The 23,045-nt window shown below is 39.9% G+C and overlaps 1 protein-coding gene across 1 annotated transcript; it reads right to left on the bottom strand.

The window, feature by feature from the left end:
* Nucleotides 1-212: 212 nt before the first annotated feature.
* thbs2b (thrombospondin 2b) lies at nucleotides 213-22,465 on the bottom strand. Its single transcript, XM_067429984.1, is given in 22 exon segments — nucleotides 213-1,465; nucleotides 1,553-1,692; nucleotides 2,108-2,205; nucleotides 2,358-2,629; nucleotides 2,724-2,951; nucleotides 4,275-4,509; nucleotides 4,594-4,712; nucleotides 4,812-4,971; nucleotides 5,083-5,190; nucleotides 9,500-9,718; nucleotides 9,847-9,999; nucleotides 11,076-11,203; nucleotides 11,320-11,466; nucleotides 11,469-11,492; nucleotides 12,447-12,623; nucleotides 12,709-12,879; nucleotides 13,116-13,350; nucleotides 13,829-14,040; nucleotides 20,013-20,097; nucleotides 20,390-20,946; nucleotides 21,761-21,907; nucleotides 22,162-22,465. Coding segments are annotated over 21 exon segments (3,543 nt in total). The 5' UTR covers nucleotides 21,828-21,907; nucleotides 22,162-22,465; the 3' UTR covers nucleotides 213-1,457.
* Between the last annotated feature and the right edge of the window lie 580 nt (nucleotides 22,466-23,045).

Below are 23,045 nucleotides of genomic sequence, written 5' to 3'. Positions count from 1 at the left end.
TGAGTGCAAAAATCAATCATTTATGTATGACTGACAAATATGCATCATATTAATTGTATTACTTTCTTTATGATATACAAATAGATGGAAATGTTATATGCAACTCAAATACACATATCATATCTTTAGGGCTAAATATTTTGTGTGTGCATGTGTGTGTGTTTGCGGACTCCTTAAAACTATATTAGACTATATTTGTGTATATAATTTTATTGACAAATAGTGATTTCATCAAATATTTGCCATGAAAACACGTGAGAAAAAAAACAACAACAATTGTTAGTTAATACAAACACAAATGATAAAAATGTAATTAGCAGCAAGCCTGTAGACGAATCTTGAATCCAACATCTAATGAAGTGCTTCATGTTAGGCAGTGAATGCAACGACTGTAAATGAAACAAGTTAATTGATTTAAAGCATGTATATGAGAGACATAATATATATTCCCTTATCTCATTTAAATAAGAAAGAAATTTATATTAAATCTCTCTAGCATTTCCTGAATGGCGCTTATTGAATATAAAGGCATACAAGAGGGTTCTGGTAGACGGGGATACTGCGAATATTGCTGGTTCATTGCCAAGTTAGGCTGACCTAGAAACTGGAGAGTTACTGAGATCACAATCCTGGTTTGTCACCATTGTACCTGTGAGAGCAAGGAAAGTCTCTGCTGCTGGGGTCACTGAGGGCACGTGTTAAGCATTGGTTACTTTCATGCAGCCTCTGTAGTTTAATAGAAGAAATGTGAAACACCTTCTGAAATGTTCAGGAATATTACATTACAGTTCCTCTTGTCACATTCACTTTATGTAGATACATACAGTAATAGCCAATGACGGAGCCTTACTGACATGAATGCATTTTGAGAACATATGCAAAACATCTTTTTAAACCTCATTTGTAAAAAGTTGTCAATGTAAACAAATAAATAAGTATTTACAATTTATCAGCAAGGGATACACAATACAAAAAGAATGTTAACTAATAACCAGAAAAAAGACAAATAAGTTACAGTAGATAATAGAAAATGTCTGAATATAATACATCTCCCCTAAACGCTTGCAACAAACACAAAAAGCACAAAATGTTCTCCATAGGAATGACTAGAAAGACATATAAAAGAATAAATGATATGAAATGAAAAACTATAAACCCTCAACACGCCTTGGGTTTATATTCAAGATGGCAGGACTCGTTGTAGCATTACAAATATTATTTGTGCAACAATTAACTGAGAATCTAAAGCAATGCTGACCAAATATTTGCTTCCATTCGCACTTGTCCAGCAGACGGTGTGTTCACCGCTTGAAGACACCGCTTGGTCTGTTGATTTGCAGGCTCTTATTGCAGAATGCCTCGGTTTCTTCTTTTACAAATTAAGGCACTACATTGATCCGGTTTGCTTTCATCAAAAAAGTTCATGACAGGAGATACAATATGTACTTCAGTCACACTCAATTATCTGCAAAAAGAAAGAAAATGATCAATAACAGAAAAAAAATCAAGATTACCGGATATTGGAAGAATTTTGGAAGTCAAATTTGTTCACCTCTGCATTCATATTTGAGGTCAGAGAAGAAGACGGCCTCCTGGGAGAAAACAAATAACCCAAGTCTTCCACCTGCAAACGTCTTGTCATAAATGGGACCTGAGTCTGCCATGATCTGCTTGCCTTCATACACAACAACCCTGGGGAAAATTTATTTTATAAACATATTTTTATAAATATACATTTGTATACATTATATACACAGAGAGAGAGAGAGAGAGAGAGAGAGAGAGAGAGAGAGAGAGAGAGAGAGAGAGAGACAGACAGACAGACAGACAGACAGACTATATGATAATATATAAATGTGATTTATACAATTGTATACGTTGTTTTTACATAATATAATTATATATTACATTTTTATATTTTTTTACTGTGTCATAATTTCATTATCATATATTATATCATATCTTGTTATATTATATTTGTATTAATAATGTTATTGAAAAGTATATACAAAATTATTTACTATATTATATTCTATATTATGTTAAAGACAGACAGACAGACAGACAGACAGTGTGCTGCTGACTTAAACAAGATGGACGTCTATACCTAATGAAGCCAGTCTTGGGTCTGTGGATGAGATGCCAGCGGTAGGCAGTATAGTCTTTCCAGCCGATATTCTTCGGGTCATGCCACAGAGTGCGTACCTAAACGATGCATTGTAAAGCCATTCATAATTTTAAGCACTAAGACAGACAGCACTGCTTTGAATTAAGGGAATTTATTGGACAGTTTATTGTTAGTAATGGCATAAAAAGAGAAATCTGTCAGGACTAATAAAAGTGAAGAGAGAGTTCACCTGTTGCTTGGTGTTGCCTGTGTGCCATAATGCATTGCGTAGATTTTCCCCAGTGCCTGTGGTGGAGTTGACCACTTTGAGAGATACGCCAGAGATGCCAAACGCCTTTGATGGCTTGTCTTCCCAGTACGTCTGCGTGATCTGTTTCCACATTACGACGTAAAAACGCCGGCTAGACTGGTATCCAAACACAAAACCTGCATAGTCATCATCCCTGTCTGTATTCACATAGAAGGTCCCGCTGAAATCCACAGCGCTGAACTCATCAAAGCCTGTCGTGTTGCGCAGAAAGACCAAGATCCAAAATCAATATTGGAACGTTTCACCTTTTTATGTATGGAAATGTTTGCCTTACAGCTCACTTACCCACTGCAATGCCAGGGTCGGAGTTGGCAGTCTGCACAAGCTCTTTGCCCTGGTTCCGGACCACCCAGTTGGGATCAATCTGCGTGGTTCCCTTGGGATCGAGGTGAACCATTTGAAACTTCCGGAAGTCTGTGATACTGATGCCGTTGTTTTCCGGGCACGCGTCAAATATATCCGGGACATTGTCATTATCGAAGTCATTCTCACAGGTGTCACCACGACCATCACCTGGGAGAAAAAAATAATAATGTTTAAACCAACGGCTTAACTGCAATGCTTGCCCTCCATCTTGAGTGTCAAAGTAGGTTAAAACAGGCAATTTAAAAAAACAAATCATTATGAGCTCATGAGACATATGAGGCCGTATACACTCCTCGTGCTAAGATATAACCACTTATAATCAGTGTAACCACTTCATAAAATACTCAAAGCCACTGACCTAGAAAATACAAATTTAAGCTTCAAAACATTCAATCATTTGATCTGCAAACTACTGGCATCATAGTGCAATCCTAGCCAAGAGGTACTTTAACTTTTGGAAAACTGGAAAACAATGGCTTTTCCCAAAGCTTTAAGATTGTCTCTCTAAAGCCAACAAAACCTCAAAGATCTCCAATCTCCCCACAGACCGTGACGGCTTCAGCTAGCACTTGGAGTTCAGAGGGCCGTTGAAATGAACACCCTTTGGAATGCCAAGGCAAATTTCACCCCACTTAAATTTCAAATCCACTTTATAAAAGAAAACCCAAGCAGTAAGCATGGCTTGACAACAGAGAACTTATTCCACCATTATACCATTTAGGCTTAACGTCAAACTGTATATGTGTGTGTCTAAAATTCCTCATAAAACACAAAGAGACGGGGACTACTGCAACTCTCCGGCGTTTCTGATGCCAGCGAGAAATTTACGCTTTTCTTATCTGCCTGCTTTTCATGCCTTGTCTTTGATTTTCTTTTTTATGGGACAGATTCTTGGACGACGCTCATAGGAAATATGAACAACGTCCAAAACAACAGACGCTCGCATGACACAAAAATTGAATGCAGGATTGTGTATTGAGACAAACAGGTGTGAGGAGCCCAGAGGAAAATTCTGGATGTTGTTTATCGGTTACCTCCATTCTCTGATATTCTGCAGAACAAATGTTCACATGGCGCTTCAGCGCCAATGCCATATATCAATAATTAGACACATCATTATTTCCACACATTCCTTACTCTGGATGAAATGGTAAACAGCAGAAGTGAGATATGATATGAGTGCACAGTAAGACGTGCTAATGCAGTGGTTCAAAAAAGTAAAGTTTATGTAGATATATTTAAATGTTATATTTGAATATTTTAATTGATTTGTATTAAATTTAGACTATTTTAGGCATTTTTTCATAAACCAGGATTTTTTTTACCTACAGATAAAAAAAATGTTTGGGCCAATAACTGACATGCTAATAATTTATCATACAAACCTACTTGATTATTATTTCAATACTATAATCAGAGACCAAAATAAGGAGTGTCTAATTCTATGTAGTATGTTTAACAGTGTTTTACCATCAGAGTCCTGTTGGTCCTTGTTGGAAACTAGTCTGCAGTTATCACGGTCATCAGGAATGCCATCATTATCATCGTCAAAATCGCAAGCATCTCCTTTCCCATCTCCGTCGTGGTCGGCTTGGTTAGCATTGGATATGTATGGACAGTTATCCATGTTATTTTGATGGCCGTCTTCATCTATGTCTTGGTTGTCATCACACTGGTCTCCAATTAGATCATTATCTACATCCGTCTGCAAACACAAAATGGTAACATTCTTAAAAAAATGAATGAATAAGGATATTTAAAAGCAGTCAGTCTCTGTTTTCCTCCAGACCTGTTGTGGGTTGTGGACTAAGGGGCAGTTATCACACTGGTCTCCGACACCATCTATATCCGTGTCTTTCTGGTCTGTGTTATAAATGAGCGGGCAGTTGTCTCGCTCGTTTAGAATCTCTATAAACAGAAATAAGAAAAGAATATGTGTTTCAAACATCTGTTGCATTCTAAAAAGAGTCACAATGATTATAAAAGGCAAATCAGAGCTTTTTGTACCATCTCCATCCATATCAATAGAACAGGCGTCTCCTTCCCCATTGTTGTCAGTGTCGGTCTGAGCAGGGTTGTGTTCATATGGGCAGTTATCACAGCGGTCTCCAACATCATCCTTGTCATAATCATACTGCCTGGGGTTATACATCAAGGGGCAGTTGTCCTGGAAGAAATATATCATAAAAGCATACATGTGTGAATATGAATACATGTTGGTAGCGTGAACACAGATCCATAAACTAAATCACATGTACATGTACTAAATCTTCCTCACCCTTTCATCCACAATTTCATCGTTATCATCATCTTTATCACAAGCATCTCCTTGCCCATCATTGTCAAAGTCCTCCTGACCAGAGTTGGGTAGAGTCGGGCAGTTGTCCTGCAGAGATTGCAGAATAAAGTTTAATGTTAATTACAGAAACATATCACAGAGCAAGCATGACCAATGGATATTAATATGGAGGAACAGAAAAGGGCTTTTCACAATTGAAATTGTGAAGTTTATATACATTGCGCAGTGTTTACGTAACTGCCCAACGCGAGTGAATATAAATACGATTTGTTGTCGGTTGCTAAGCATTCAGTTGCAACATTCTAACACTGGATCGTTTCACACTGTACAAATTTGGCATCGCAATGCAGAGTTAACACGGGTTCATAACACCCTGTGTAAAAAGCGGTGCTAACCCCGCATCTGTTCAGCGTCAGTTTAAGTCAATCACTGCATCCATGTTCACTTGATGTCAGCTGACTCCGCTCACTCTACAAACTCTCTCACTGCTTTTACTCTCACTACTTCTGCTGTCATACGTGATGTAATTGTGAAGTCTAGCTCTACATCCTGCCAGCTTGACCCTACTCTGACTGTTTTGCTTAAGAGGTGTGTTTGTGAAGTTGAACCTTTCATAACACATATTATACATTCTAGCTTAACATCTGCTATTGTTCCAGCAGAATTAAAACTGTCTCTGTGACCCCCATTCTTAAGACACCATTCCTAAGTAAAAATCTGGAAAAAGTTGTGGCTTCACAATTGAGATCAATCTTAATGGCCTATTTGAACCATTTCAGTCAGGATTTTCCTCGTCACATAGCGCTGAAGCTGCTCTTCGTTTGGTAAATGATATTCTTCTGTCTATGTATTCAGGGTTAAGAAAACATTTAGATTTTTCTGGATCTTAACTCTGCATTTGAAACAGTCCACCATGAAACACTAATTTCTCGCTTTTCTAATATTGGTATCTCTGGTTCAGCTATCTCTTGGCTCATCTCCTAGATCAGCGACAGAAAATATTGTATCACCATACAAGGGTATATGGTAAATCTGCCACTGCTCCGCTTTCACAGGGTGTTCCTCAGGGCTCAGTTCTCGGTCCACTTCTGTTTGCCATTTATATATATCCACTTCCTAACATCATATGCAGGCATGAACTGACATTCAAATCTACCTCACCACCAGCTCTGATAGGCCATCCTTGCCTGACTCACTCACTGCATAGGGATATCTAGCATTGAATGTCCTTAAATATCCTTAAACTAAATAATAACAAAACTGAAATACTGATTATTGGCTCTGCAACCTCAGTAAAAAGGTTGTTAATCCTTATGTTAAACCTTCTTCATCTGTCCATAATCTTGGTGTCTTATTTGACTCAGCTCTATCTTTTGCCTCTCACATCTCTTCTGTTGTTAAAAACTCTTTTGTCAATTTTTGTAATATTGCACATCTTCGATCTTCTCTCACTATGGCTGATGCTGAAATCTTAATTCAAGCATTTATCACATCCCGTCTGGATTATTGCAATGCTCTATTTCTTGGTCTTCCTAGTATGTTCAAAACTCAGTCCTCACCTCCACCAGGCATTCTGCTCACATAACTCCTCTACTGCATGATCTTCACTGGCCACATGTGGCATCACTTTAAGACATTACTTCTAACATTCAAGGCATTAAATGGTCTTGCACTTCCATATCTGTCTGATTTACTCCACTACTCTCCTGCTCGGTCCCTCAGATCATCTGAGCTTGGTCTTTTGTTCACTCCTGGTTTCTGGCTGTCCACTGTAGGTGGTAGGTCATTTAGTGTCAATGCTCCTAAATTATGGAATTCACTTCCCCTACCATTACCTAATATATAATCTCTGTCTACCTGCAAGACTCAGCTAAAGATATATTTAATTTGAATTTTAAATAATGTGGCTATATAACACCTGTGCTTGCATTGTGTATGTGGGTGTGTAAATGTACTTTTAAGTTCATTTTGAGCCTTAGCTGTCACACTAACGCTTTGCTTATGTGTGCAATGTGAACAGGTCTTACTCCAGAAACCATCTAATAGTTACACATATCAAATGAACCACATCAAATCACCCTCATGCATTACTATGAATTTCAAGTTTCTTCTGCTATGAGTACTCAATTCTTCATTGTGTGCATTACCAATATTTTCCTTTATTTGCTATGTGCACATATTTTATCCTTTATTGCTTTCTCGCTTGGCTCTCTTGGGTTCCCAGGCTTCAGATCTGTGATGTCTTGCAGATTCTGGTCCTGGTTTTTCTCCACGGTGTATCATGACATAATCAAGCAATTATCCATCACAGGAGAAGAATGATGTAATTATTACTTTTGCTCTCCCTCCCTTTGGCTAAACATTTCACCACAAAGACATTTAAGGGATATAAAATATATGATCCCAAAAGGCACAATAGACAGTAAACACTGGGCCAAATCAAAACATTCCTCTAGTTCATGGTCACTGGGACCCCTGCCTGACTTGATGCCATTGTCCTGTGGGGTTTATTAAGGTGAAACGATATTTCTTTCCATTTTATATTTCTTAGAAACCATCTAATAGCAGTCACCAGCTAAACCCTAGGGTGAGGCATGATTTAAATTAAACAAAACCAATGAATCAATGCACAGTCTACATTACTCATAGCAATAAACTCACCAGAAAACATATTGACTTCAATGTATTAGACGGTGTGTGCACCCATGACACATACCGGTGTGTGTGCAGTTCTATGCAGTGTGTGTACAACTTGTGTGTGTAGTCTCGGCTTGCAGCACGCTCAGGGTGCTCTCGAGGGGGTCACCTGCAGCGAATGCGAAAAGCTGCTGCTCCGAGTGCTGCGCTCACGGCTGGCCTGTTGAGGCAGCGCCGATCATGGGGCTCACAAATGGATTTCTCGCAACGGGATGTGGGCATGCTGAGGCATCCTCCCACTCCTCGTCCGAGGAATCAATAGCTCTCCCGCCTCGTGCAAAAGCCCGCAATGTTGCTTCTTCCCGTGAGGTGGATAATGAGCAGTGTTGTCTGATTCTGAGTGGTCAGATCGGCTCAGCATTGAGGCGGATGAAGTGCAGGTGGATTCACCTCTTCACCCTCCTATTCAAGAAGAGCTAGTCGATGTGTTGACCCGCGCTGTGGCCAAGTTAAGCATTGATTGGTCACAGGAAAAGGTTGAAGTCCAGCCTGTGAGCAAGTTGGATGGACGTTTTTTCAAAAAGCGGGCTCAGCCACCACGCCAGGCTTGCCGTTTTGGCCTATCGAATCCGCCAGTCCTGGATTTCGGTTGTGTCATCGGCATGTCTGAGTCTGGCTAGGGGGCGTTGCCTCGTGTCGAGGAGGAACTAGCAAGCTACCTGTCTCCTGGTGCTCGTGTCCTAAGTGTGCCTGGAGGCCAGCTTCACAGTTGGGCGGGCGTGATATGGTGTGGCATAGTGGGTATTTCGTTCCCCAGAGTGTCGTCACAATGACGCAGTGCGAGTTCCCTCGATAAAGGGAACGTCTCGGTTTATGACTATAACCCTTGTTCCCTGAGAGGGAATGAGACACTCTCTTCGCCACACCTTCTCACGTGAGAGCGCCTGCTTCATCACAAAGCTGTCTCTACTATGTGCCAGCGTTCTCTAATAGCTTCCAGGTATGCTTTCACATACTACATCAGTACGCAGCACCAATCAGGATCGGTGACAGATTTCATTCATGCTTCAGACGCGCTACACTGGGGCGTTCCCCAAAGTGTCGTCACGATGCCCTCTCAGGGAACAAGGGTTATAAACATAACCCAAGTTGTTTTTTGTTTTCAGGGCAAGACAATCCTGTTCAGCTTCCCAAAGAATGTAACCTTAATGGACAGTGCATGGAGTTAATTTTTCTGGAGCAGCAAAGGAGTTGTGCAAATGTTTATGTTTGTTCCCTGCATTTCGGCGATGATTGTTTTATAAACAAGGCCCAGTTCAACTACGGATTTGCAGATCGTCTAATGTTAAAAGATGGAGCGGTCACAATGGTAAAGGTTCATAATCATGCTTTGGAACCACAGACGGTGAGTAAAACTGCTTCCAATGTCTGTGTGTTGTTGGCTATCGGCGCATAAGTGCACATCAAGTAAACAACACGAACGTGACTCTTTAGTTCCGCCCACATGATACCGCTCAGTTTTATTTGGAAAGACTCTATACAGCAGATCTGCCTTTTATATTATTTTAAACTACAACTAAAGACTTTTCAGATATATGAATAATGCAGTACTACTCTATAGGTACTAAAGAATGTCACGATATTGACAGATATTGTGTATGATATACCCCTTTAAATGATTTATACATTTTTGCTATAAAATTTACATCTGGTCCCAAATGGAGGGCATGACACTGGTTAATCGTGAGTTATGTAGTACCTTTTTGCAATGGTAGGTGGCATTTGCTCCACACGCAAGGTCCTGGTTGGGCCATCCATCCAAATCAAAGTCCTCTCCACAGATGATTCCATCTCCAGCATAACCAATACGGCACTCACACTTATACATCGGGTCGCTGAAGTGACTAAGGAAGATGCATTCACCATACTTGTGGCAACTGTGGCTGTTGTCCTTACAGGGGTTGTAGGGTTCACACACCTATTCATGAGTGGGGTAAACAGATACTGAAATGAAGCAGAACCTTGAGACTCTGAGGGTATCGGCTGCAGGATGGACATAAATTAGCCGCCTGGTACGTGGTATGTGAGGTGATGTGTGTGACTGACCTGTTTGTTGGTTTTAGCTGACTCCACTCCCATGCCGTAGGGCTGAGTCCCTTTGTAACGTGGGGGGCAGGGGAGACAGTGGAATCCAGGGTCAGTGTTCACACATTGCTGTTGGCCACCCACCTTATGGCAAAGATCTGAAACCATATCACACTGCACAAAGGAGGTAAAAGAGAGAGAGAGAGAGAGAGAGAGAGAGAGAGAGAGAGAGAGAGAGAGAGAGAGAGAGAGAGAGAGAGAGAGAGAGAGAGAGAGAGAGAGAGAGAGAGAGAGAGAGAGAGAGAGAGAGAGAGAGAGAGAGAGTGTTACAGTGAGTTATACAAGGATCAGGATTGCCAGATTTTATATATATATATATATATTACTGCAGGTTCTTGCACATGCAAAACTAATTGCATTGTTAAATACATTGATTTGCGCTCATATAACATTATATATCACTTCAGGTTATGTTAATTTGTTGCAGACAGCCGTTTGGTTTGAAAGTGATTTCTGAGTTAAGCAGAGCTTCATAAATTTTTACTCTATTGAAAATAGATAATGGATACATTTTTGCTTTTTGTGTGGTTGCTAAAGCATTGTTAGGCAGTTGCCATGTTACAATAACTGGCCCCTTAGTCTCCAGGATGTTCTGGTTTCTAGATATGGCTTTGGTTCCTTCCTCCATGTAAATATATGTGATTTTTTTACCAGTTTTATCGTCCACCAATTGAAAAGTTTAGAAAAAACCAATGCACACCTCTCTTCAACAAGCCCCGTGATCATTCGTGTCTGGAGTAGCACAAACATGAAGGGCAAGTTAAGGTGTATAAGTTAAGGTAATTTTAATATCCACGTGAATGGGAATATCACATAAGGTTTCGCATCGGGTTTAGTGAATTTGCTGCATTAATCAACAGAATTTGGTTTGAAAGAGACTTCTATGTAAGCTGTCATTCATACATCACTACACTCTTGGCAATAGGATTTACAAATAGTTGGAAACATTTAGGATATTGTAAGTACTCAACTGAACAAAATATTTAACACTGGTCTAATGGTTTTTGTATATATTACTGCAAAAATACTACATAGTGCACCTTTAAAAACTATTCTCGTCGCTTCATAAAATTATTGTAGAATGACTGTTTACACCCATAGACCATAAAGTGGACAAGAGAGACATTAAAATATCAGTTAGGTGTCATCCTCGCCTCATTGTGATCTGATTGAACAGGGCCTTTGTTTACCTCATTGACATCCTCACAAGAAGTTCCATTGCCACGGTAACCATTCGGGCAGGGCCCACACTCCCAGGATCCATCAGAAGCTGTGCTACACTCGACCCCAGAGAAGCAAGGGTTCGAAAGACAGCCGTCTGTGAAATCAACACAGTTCTTTCTTACTTCTCTAATGCTAAGGAAAGAGATGTTAGGAGTTTGAAAAGGAAAGGCACTTTAACAAGGCATATATTCCTAAGTTTGTTTTTCTTACCAATTGGACACTCCTGTCGGTTGCATACTTCATTTTCAATGGAGTCTCCAAGACACTTCCTTCCTCCATGCTGTGGTTCAGGGCTGTTACACTCTCTAACACGACTCTTCAGACCCCCTCCACATGTTGCTGAACACAATGCCCAGGAGACCATGGACCCCAGCCACCATCAACTAAATGGAGAAACAAGCACATGTGGTGAAATTTCCGACTATTAGATGTCGCAGGCCAAAAGTTTGATTCACAAATTTGTCTGCAGTGACTCAACGACCCTGGAGGGCATTTACAGCATCTGTTTTGTGACCTCATGAAATTAATGTTTATATTATTGCATAATGTAAAGCACTAGGCTGTTTTTATTGTGATAATGTCCATCTGCTTGTTATTCATCTTTGTTTTGTATTAATCTGGCTGTTATTTAGTTTTATTGTGCCCTTGATCAGCTCATGCAATTTTAAGATAGAGTAGTGCCAACTTCAAAGAACAGATATTGATATTCATGTGATGAAACTAACTAATAAATACCATTTTTTAGATTTAAATTAACTTGGATTTTATTTTGGAACCCTTGATATGTTATGTAACACCTCTAAAATAATGCAATCTGTGTGCTTGCACATTCCCTGCTAATGTGGAAATAACAAATAAATGCTCAGAATATTAAGGCACAATGCACATAGCTCTCCCTCCTCTATTGCTGCTGTTCGCTAAAAGTTAGCCCAGATCCTAAACATTCAATATCCCTGATTTCAGAGTGTTTCCAGGCATCTGCTGTGTCTCCGAGGGGAATCTCATTAATTGGCCATGTCATAAGTATCTTTGCCATAATCCTCTGATGAACAAATTGCCCAAATCTGTGTAGCGTCCCTTCTCTAATGATAATATAAGCCATGGAAAGACTGACATCATTCTCTCTATGTTTTCCAGTTAAGATCTGAACAGCTGGGTGGATAAGATTGAGTGTGTGTAGTTGGGCTCAATCTATGGGGGTTGAGCTTTAAATTTTGTAGGACTGTTACTTGTAACAGTGTTAAATTTGTTCAATGGTGCTAACACATTTATTCAATTTTACATGAAATTTAAATATGCAAACCCTATTTGTTTCATTGCTGGGATGTAACACTCACTCGGACAAGGGTCTGCGTGGCAGCTCTGTGTCTCTCGTCCGTCACCTTCACAGTCTTTGCCACCTCTTTGTGGAACGGGAGCATTGCAGTGACGGATACGTGTGATCAGTCCCTCCCCACATGTCACAGAGCAGGACGACCAGGGAGACCATAAGCTCCAGCCACCATCCTGACGAACTGTGAGTGCAAAACAATGTTACTACTAAGCGCGCTATGAAGGACCCATGAGAAGTTACCACACAGAGAATGCTTGTATTCATACCTCTGCGGTCACATTTTCCCAAACTGCACTTGCGCGTCTGAATCGAGGGTCCAGAACATGTATTACTTGTGTCATCACAAGAGCGCCCCCTCTGTTGAGTGCCGCTCCCACACGTGACTGTGCACTGAGTCCACTCTGACCATGGAGACCAGCCGTCCTCACTGTCCATTGCTAGACATATACAAGACGCATACAACATCATGAGAAAATATACCAAATTTAAATGCTTTATTTATTTTTTTACACGTCGCATGATTTATAACTTTGTAAAAAAATAATAATAATAATAATTAACATTATTAATAAATGCTGTAGTAGTGCAGTTCAGTATTAGATCATATAACTAATAAAACCTTATTGTAAAGTGTTACTTCAAAACTATAGAAAAAACAACTGGTTGCACTTACGAAGGCACACTGGACAGCATTCACCATCGATGAAGGAGGGACTGGCACATGCCACTGGAGGGCAAGTGATCTGACGACAAACAACTTTTCCTTCTTGGCAGGTACATTTCGTGCAACTATCCACAATCCAGTCCTCTTTGTCCTCAAACATACGGCCATCTTGCCAACACATGCTCTGTTCCGAAAGATTCTGCATCTTACTTAGGGCCTCCTTCATCGCTGTGTTTTCTTCTGTCTAAAAAAAAATCAGTTTGAGTTTGAAATTAACTGATAAACTGTCCGTCTTCGTGCTAGGAGACGTAATACAGGCTTTCCACACATTTAAACATAACAAGCAGTCAAAATAACTATAAACGTTCATATATTGAAAATGTTTTATGTTTTCCAACAGAAACATCTAACAGTGATTTACTGAGCTCACATTCAGCCACAGTTATGTGAGTAGATACCCAATTAGGGTCCAACTATCGCATTCATGTGCCCACAAACTTAACTGCCCACGCTGGAGTGAGCTCAGGTTCTTTTAAACATCTGACAAAATCATTTAACGTCAACAATATGATATGCTATATCTGCATGTGAGATCTTAGAGGCAAGGGAAACATCTCGTTTCTAAATGACAGCAGTTTTAAGTGCCTGGTCTTGTTTAGGTCTGATAAGGTCTAGCACAAGATTTACATTCGGATCTGTCAAAGCAACACAACAGGACTTACCACTTTCTGCAGACCATCTATGAGGTTGCTAACGACAACTCTGAGACCTTTGAGCTCCTGGAAGAGGTTGGCCAGTTCTTCACAGGAACGTTCACACATAATTTCTGAGGAGCTGGTGGCTGGAACATCTGTATTCTGGCCAATCACATTGCTGGCTATTGAAGATGGAACCTCCACCTCCTCTGCACTCTCGCTGACTACATTCACCTCCACTGGGAAAAGACAGAAGAAATGCTAATGTAGAATTAATTCTGATGTGTGGTTCAAAAGCCATTGGACAATAATTAGATAGTTATATAAAGCACCAATACCACATTTCACTATTATATTCAAAGTCTTCTAAAGTCACACCAGGACTTTGCATGATGAACAGATCAGTATTTATGTCTTTAGTATTAGACAATATACACATTTTTTTTTCTACTGATCAAAGTATCCTGAAAAAATGTATCATGTTTCTCACAAAATAACTGACGTAGCGTCAGTTCTGGCAGGTCAAGTTTGTCAGGCTTGCACTGTCAGCTGATCACGTCTACTTATTTGGATACTACGTTTATCAGAGCATACATATATAGTGGTGCAAAAAGTATTTAGTCAGCCTCAGCCACCAATTGTGCAAGTTCTCACACTTAAAAAGATAAGAGAGGCCTGTAATTTTCATCATAGGTACACTTCAACTATGAGAGTTCTTAGTTCATCCATCTGTCTGATTTTTAAAGCATTTATTTGCAAATTATGGTGGAAAATAAGTATTTGGTCAATAACAAAAGTTATTCTCAATACTTTTTTATATACCCTTTGTTGGCAATGACAGAGGTCAAACGTTTTCTATAAGTCACCACAATGTTTTTACAAACTGTTGCTCGTAGTTTGGCCCATTCCTCCATGCAGATCTCCTCCAGAGCATTGATGTTTTGGGGCTGTCACTGGGCAACACAGATTTTCAACTCCATCCAACGATTTTCTATGGGGTTGACATCTGGAGACTGGCTAGGCCACTCCAATAACTTTAAATACTTCTCACGAAGCGACTCCTTCGTTAAGCGGGCGTTGTGTTTGGGATCATTGTCATGCTGAAAGACCCAGCCACGTTTCATCTTCAGTGTCCTTGCTGATGGAAGGAGGTTTTTATTAAAAATCTCACGATACATGGCCCCATTCATTTTTTTTCTTTACACAGATCAGTCGTCCTCGTCCCTTTGCAGACAAACAGCCTAAAAGCATGATGTTTCCACCCCATGCTTCACAGCAGGTATGGTGTTCTTTGGGTGCAACTCAGCATTCTTTCTCCTCCAGACAAGACAAGTTGAGCTTTTACCAAAAAGGTCAATTTTGGTTTCATTTGACCATGACATTCTCCCAATCCTCTTCTGGATCATCCAAATGCTCTCTAGCAAAATTCAAACGGGCACGGACTTGTACTGGCTTAAGCAGGGGGACACGTCTCGCACTGCAGGATTTGAGTCTCTGGCGGCGTAGTGTGTTACTAATGGTAGAGTTCGTTGCTTTGGTCCCAGCTCTCTGCAGGTCATTGACTAGGTCGCCCCATGTGATTATGGGACTTTTGCTCACCGTTCTTGTGATCATTTTGACCTTTACGGGATGAGATCTTGCGTGGAGCCCCAGATTGAGGCAGATTATCAGTGTTTTTTTCCATTTTCTAATAATTGCTCCCACAGTTGATTTCTTCACACCAAGCTGCTTACCTATTGCTTCCCAGCCGAGTGCAGGTCTACAATTTGTTTTTGGCGTCCTTTGACAGCTCTTTGGTCTTGGCCATAGTGGAGTTTAGAGTCTGACTGTTTGCGGTCGTGGACAGGTGTCTTTTATTCTGATAACGAGTTCAAACAGGTGCCATCAATACAGGTAACGAGTGGAGGACAGAGGAGCCTCTTAAAGAAGAAGTTACAGGTCTGTGAGAGCCAGAAATTTAGCTTTTTTGTAGGTGACCAAATACTAATTTTCCACCATAATTTGCACAAAAACAAATCTTTTAAAAATCAGACAATGTTATTTTCTGGATTTTTGTTTTCTCATTCTGTCTCTCTTATAAGTGTATCTATGATTAAATTACAGGCCTCTCTCATCTTTTAGGTGGGAGAACTTGCACAATTGGTTGCTGACTAAATACTTTTTTCTCCAGCGCTCATTTACCCTCCTCCATCCCCATCTCCTACTCTACTCTCATCCGTCAGGATTTGGTATTTGTGGCAAGCAGCGGAGCAAGGGACCGTGAGAGCGGGCCGGTGACGAGTGCTAATGAGTGCCAGCTGCACGCCACACCGGTCTCGTCTTGGGGCCCGAGTGACGAGAGCATAAAAGGAGGAGCGAAGGCAGCGGAAGACGAGAGAGGACCAGTTCTGGATTTTATGTTAGGTTTTGTTTACGTTTTGTTGTGTGTGTGCTGGCAGTCGTCCGTGGGGGGCTGCCCGCGGTTTACTTTCGCTTTGTTTGTTTATTTATTTACTTAATAAAGTTGTTGAATGTTCGCCGGTTCCCGCCTCCTTCCTTCCCATCTAAGAACCGCGTTACAGTGTTATAATTTCCTTTGAATCAGACTAATTTCCTGATTATTTTTTACGTTTAAATATTGACATTAATAATATTGACATTAATAATTAATTAATATGAAATATGTTATGTTGGTTTTGTTCTGTTTACCCAAAAGGAGTTATTGCTGCTCTCCCTGCTCTTATAGGCTGCATGGATGCGTAGGGACATCTTGCCCAGAAGAGAACAATACCGCCAATCCAAACTTTATGCTATTAGTCAATCATATTTGAGGACAGTGGTCCTGAGAGAATTTTTTTTTCTTAAAGGGATCCCCTGGTGTTGAGACTTGTATGGCTTAATATAACATAAATGATGTCTCTTACTGAATTATGTAGTAGAAAACCCATGAAAGATCTACGTTATTTTAAAAATCGATTTTATATTTGGACCATGGGCGGCGCCATTTTGTTTGCGTTCTAGGTTGATGACGTAGAGTGGTTGAACTCCTCAATCAGCTGGCATTACCCGTAGCTATTTTTACCACAACGCAACTCGAAAATTGTTTCAGAGTTAAACAAAACCAATGAATTCCTTTGTAATTATACTTAAAACACACTCAAACATACATGTGCACACAAACTCACCTACACAAGTCACAAACAGATCGGCGGGCGCGCACACGACAGGCTCTGTCTCAATCGAGATGTTGGGCTGCTCAGTCTCCACGACAGGGGCTGAATCTGAAATCGACCCTATACCCTTAAATAGGGCATTATTTGAAGGGACGGACATTTGTAGTGTTGTCCGACACCATAGTGGACATGTTCGAGTGCAGTCATTCAGTCTCACGTTCCACCGCAACGAGTAAAGCCGATTTACAAACAGCTGTCCGACTTCACGCACTCAAACATACATGTGCACACAAACTCTCTCTCTCACACAGACTCACACACACCCCAACAGATCGGCGCGAACACACACACACACCCCAACAGATCGGCGCGAACACACACACACCCCAACAGATCGGCGCGAACACACACACACACGCACGCACTGCGCGCGCATACATAACCCTCAATCTATTCCCTGTGTTGATATCCTGTTCAACACATCCTGTTCCCTAGATAGACTGTTGATAGTAGATTAACTATAATGCCTAATGTGACCAGCAGAGGGAAATATCTAGGTAGGACGATGGGATAAAGTAACGTGAGGAAGAGAGGCAGGATGTTTTGGTGATGATGCATGCGATTGAGACAGAGCAGTCAGGTGTGTGTGTGCGCGCCCGCCGATCTGTTTGTGACTTGTGTAGGTGAGTTTGTGTGCACATGTATGTTTGAGTGTGTTTTAAGTACAATTACAAAGCAATTCATTTGTTTTGTTTAACTCTGAAACAATTTTCGAGTTGCGTTGTGGTAAAAATAGCAACGGGTAACGCCAGCTGATTGAGGAGTTCAACCACTCTACGTCATCAACCTAGAACGCAAACAAAATGGCGCCGCCCATGGTCCAAATATAAAATCGATTTTTTAAATAACGTAGATCTTTCATGGGTTTTCTACCACATAATTCAGTAAGAGACATCATTTATGTTATATTAAGCCATACAAGTCCCAACACCATGGGATCCCTTTAAGCACCAAATCAGCATAATAGAATGATTTCTGAATGAATAATGGATGTTTCATCCCAGCAATAAATTAAAAAATACATCAAAATCAGTTATCAATCATCTATCAATCAGATATCAATCACAGTTATTTTACATTGTTATAATATTACTATTTTTACTGTATTTTTGGACAAATAAATGCCATTTTGGTGAGTTTAAGTGACTTTTCGTACAAACCCTAAACTTTTAAACGGCAGTGTATACACTGAAAAACATTGCATTTGTCGTTGGTCAACCAAACCTACCAAACTGCTAGCTCTATCCTTAAATCACAGAACTGGTTAAGCCAATGTTGTGTCGGGTTGGTTGAGATGCTCAAACAAACACAGCTATGTTTTGATACAGCCACAGAGCCGCAGTGTTTACACTTTTCAAAGTAATCATATGGCTTACTTATAGTTGTCTTAGCTACGAGGGATTAGAGGAAGCCTTTAAACATCGAAAAATGACACACTTCACCTTTAAGGCAAGTACAAGGATGGAGAATTCAGACATTGGGTATCTCACAGCGTGACGACTAAACCTGTTTGCAATAAAGCCTCTTTATACACAACACTCAGGCGCTTGAAGATTGTAATAGGAAGCCAAATTAAAACATTTCATGGGCTCCTGTGATGTAACACACATGTAACCGCGAGCAAACTATTTCTAGGCACAGAGACCTATCTCAGCAATTCTTGTCTGCCATTTTTAGAAGCACAATTTTGAAGTTATTTCCAAAGGAACATAGTATAATTTTAAAGTCAGGGTGTGGCAGGAGTGTGAATTAACCCAATGAACTATTATTAGGTCTAACATGAAACAGAATTTACTTTGTGGATTATATGTTGTAAATATAATACGTTGATTCTTTTGATATTGACAGATAACAAAGAAATTAAGATTAATGCATCTGCATTTAAGATAGCTGCATCATTTTTGTATATATGAAACGTGTATAAGTGTACAAGTTGCTGTCCATTAGACAGTGTAAACCGTCAAAAGAAGACACTGTAAAGTTTACACACTCCGTTAGAGGTGAAGAGACAGTGGAAGCCGTCAAAAGAAGAAATCGCTTTAATCAGTATTATTCTCTGCTTTTATTTTTTTATTTCTTATGCATGATATTTTTATTTATTTGAGTAATTTCTTGAATCACCACTGTGTATGAAATGTGCTATATAAATAAACTTGCCTTGCCTTGAAGCCAGGGCTCTTTTTTTATATCTATGCTCATTTCCTCAAGTGGCTATAAATGTGTTATAACTCTTCTCTCTCTCTCTCTCTCTCTCTCTCTCTCTCTCTCTCTCTCTCTCTCTCTCTCTCTCTCTCTCTCTCTCTCTCTCTCTCTCTCTCTCTCTCTCTCTGTGTGTGTAGTTGCATTGATTTTTAACTGTTCATATGACATTAACTTATAATCATATGACCTACTGACCCATCTATCTGTACTTATTTTGTTTATAACGATGTAAACTCATTTAAATACAAGATAACGCTGTATTTGTACATTTACAAAAACATACCAATCTTAAAACTAAATCAAGAGGGTCGATGTGCTCTAAAACACATACAAAGTCAAACCGGATTGATGGATGGCCCGTTTAGATAAATACAGGCTTGTAATACAAGCACATTATGGCAATTCCATGCTAATAATTCCTTCAGTCAGGCTGGTTGCTCCTAGTCTGAGTGAATGTGCACAGGTTTCCACAAGCATGAACCCCTAAGCATATTTATTTATAAAGCTAACTGTCAAGAGCCAAAAACCTTCCCCTGAGCTATGGGATGTCAAAAGCCTGTAGCTCAAGAACCCATTCTTTCCACAGCCATCATACGGCTGACACTGAGGAAAAAAATTAACACAAAATATATTCCATCAAAAACGGACATCATTACTGAACAAATCCCTTCCTGTCTGTGAGTTATACATTCAGTACAGCAGTTCCCATTAAACAGGAACTTCATCTTGATCCCACAAATCTTTTTTGGCTGGCTAACCTTGTTAAAAGAATGTTAAGACTCACAAGCCCCTCCTACCTGGGTTTCCAAGATCACATCCCCTGCTCTCCAGAATGTCCTCAAGTGGGGTGTCAAAGATAAAACGTACATTCTGCAGCAAGCCCTGAAAGAAACAACAGCTGCTGTCAAGGTTACTTTGCCAATTTTCAACCGTTCACATATATCTCACAGGACTGGGAAGTTGGGTTAGATTTACAGAACGCTCGAGGATCAGCTGTAATTTATTACTCACTTTCCAGCCACTTGCTTGGCTTGCTCTTCAACTACTAATGCTGACTAAATTGCTTTACAATGAGCAAAAATGTATTAGTGGTAATTATTCTTGATATCCTGTAGATGCCCTAATGTATTCTACTTGCATGCGCTTTATTTTAATAATTTGACATCAAACATACCCTAAAATGGCTTTCCCGGGTCGACCCTTTGGCCACAAACATACGGGCACCGGTGGCACTCAGGTGTTCATAGAAAGGTTCATCAAGAATAAAGCTATCAATGAGTCCACAACCAATGTACAAAGTTGCCGTCTCTCCATGCACATAGAGTGTAACATTCTTCCACTGCGAATCCGAGAGGTCTACATCCTCAAAAGAGATCACGTTGCGTGAGCCATCGGCCCACCAGTATACCAAATCTAGAGTGTTGGTTCTCCCATCCGAAACGACCTCAAACTGCCTGCGCTCTCCGGGGCCTTCCAGGGCAAGAATGGTGCCGCGGGATGTGCGGTCCTGGCGCAGAGTGGCTGTCAGAATAAAGCCTTCATTGTTTTGAATTTGCAAAAGAAGCTGTTGTAGAGCTGAGGAGCTGACAGAGGGGAGCTGGTCGAAACGGATGAAGCGGTATGCTGGAGCATCGCTGTCCAGACCCTTGAAAAGCTTCACACCGATAGTCTTGCGTGTGATCCCACTGGTTTCAAACATGTCAAAAACTGTCTCATCTTCCAGGGTCGCATCTAAAAAAGGGTATATGTTTTGATATTATTTTACATTTGTTGACATGAACTCTGACTTATTTTTACTGTTAAACAGGGCCATTTAAAATGATGGCAAAAGGTGGTTAAAGATGGATTAAAAATGTAAATGATGGACAGAGGACATGAAAACGCACTTTCCCTTTTACATAATCTAGGCTATAAATGTATTTAATAATGTATTTAATCTAGGCTATAAATGTATTATTTTGAATAAAAGTTCATGGTCAAGTTATTTGTTAACAACCTTGATCCAGACTACTTGTCTGACAGAGGACATCCTGAGATATTCTGTGATACCAAAAGAAAACAAATGAGGCTGTCGCCAATTGTACACTGTTGTATATTTAATAATGATATAATTGTTATAGTAAAATGAAAAGAAATGGTAAGACTTTACAAGAAGGCTCCATTAATTAAGGTTAATGCATTAACTAATATTAACTAGCTATTAGCAGTACATTTGCTATAGTTATTCATCTTTTTTAACATCAATTAATAAAAAAACATCAACTGTCCATTGTTAGTTCATGATAGTTTAGGTTTAGCTTTTGATTTTAATCACGTATTAGTAAATGTTGAGATTAACATTAACTGAGATGAATAAATGCTTTAGAAATACCTGACATTGTTAGTGTAGTTAGCAATGAAATAAAAAATAGAAAGCAATGTATATTAAAAATATTAAATATTTTTATAGAAATATTTTGGTTATTAGGATGATACACAAATTCATTACATCAGAAAAGTAATACAGATTATTTAGATACTATAGAGAAAGATCCTACAGTATTACCTTGAGATTTTACAGAGGTGAACAGAAGCAAAAGGGCCAATATTCGGAGACATCTTCGGAGAATCATTCTTCTATGGATCACAATGGTACCCAAATATCAATTGTTCTGCCTTACAGTGGCTCTCCGCGGTTGAAAGGATACCTCACCTAGAATTAAAAACACACTATTAGACATGCCTCACGCCGTCCAATCGCATGCGTAATTGAGAAACGAGCGTCTATTTGGTGCACTCTGATTAAAATGTATTCACTTTTGTAGTTATGAAAACAATAAGTAACACCGTTAAAACCGTTATATGCCCTCTTTAAAATAAAAAATAACACATACTTTTAAAAAGACCCACCACATTTGTTCTGACTCCCCATAACAACAATAAAAGAGTAACGGGCACCTCACCTACCCAAACCAAAGGCGAACTCCGTGATGTTTTTGCAAAAATGTACTAACAAAATAAGTTTTGTTTTATGCACAAGACGAAAATAACAAATTGTGCTACTCCTCAGTCAGTTCCACAATGGTAAACCCACGATAATGATCAAAAAGTCAGTGCGTAAAAACCTGGAGATGCCACGGTTCCCAAAGCACAACGTTTAAAAACCGCGCACGGAAAAAATGCAGTCAATCCGGAGGTGTTACTAAACAATGTTTCGATGTTCCAAGGCTGATACGTGATAAATCCAGATGATGTCGGACTCACGCGGGCTCACTCCTCATAACTGATCTCTCTTCAATTTTATCATGAGGGGCACGCATATTTGGTTTCAAGCGGGAGGGTGTTTGGGGGACTGGAGGCGGGTTGCACTGTGGCTGGAGAGGTTTGGGGTGTTTCTGTGACAGCACGTCATGACAGTTTTCATTAGCTAATGCACTTCTGAATCGCGCCTGGGGCTGAGGTGAAGACCTAAATGTGAGCATAGGTATGTGAGAAGGCTAAGATTAAGGCCAGGTTTATAGCGAAAAGGAATAAAAAAGAAGTGTCCTTAGACAAATGCCAGACAACCCCCCCCCCCCCCCCCCGCCCACAAAAAAAAGCCTTTTGGGTTATTTATACTGTGCAATTATACATGTCTCAAAAATATATAATCACAATAATAATATTTTTAAATGTTATTTTGATTTAAAATCGCTTTCTATGTGCTTATAAACTCTAATTTATTTCTGTGATGTAAGCTGAATTTCAGCAGGCTTCAGTGTCACATGATCATTCAGAAATCATTCCAAAATGCTAGTTTGCTGCTCAAGAAATATTTTTTTATTATCAATGTTGCGCCACCTCATATTTCA

The sequence above is a fragment of the Pseudorasbora parva genome, chromosome 21 (genome assembly GCF_024679245.1).
Source record: "Pseudorasbora parva isolate DD20220531a chromosome 21, ASM2467924v1, whole genome shotgun sequence".
NCBI lineage: Eukaryota > Metazoa > Chordata > Actinopteri > Cypriniformes > Gobionidae > Pseudorasbora > Pseudorasbora parva.
The sequence above is the reverse complement of the archived record's forward strand: the minus strand, read 5'-3'. Positions and strand labels throughout refer to the sequence as shown.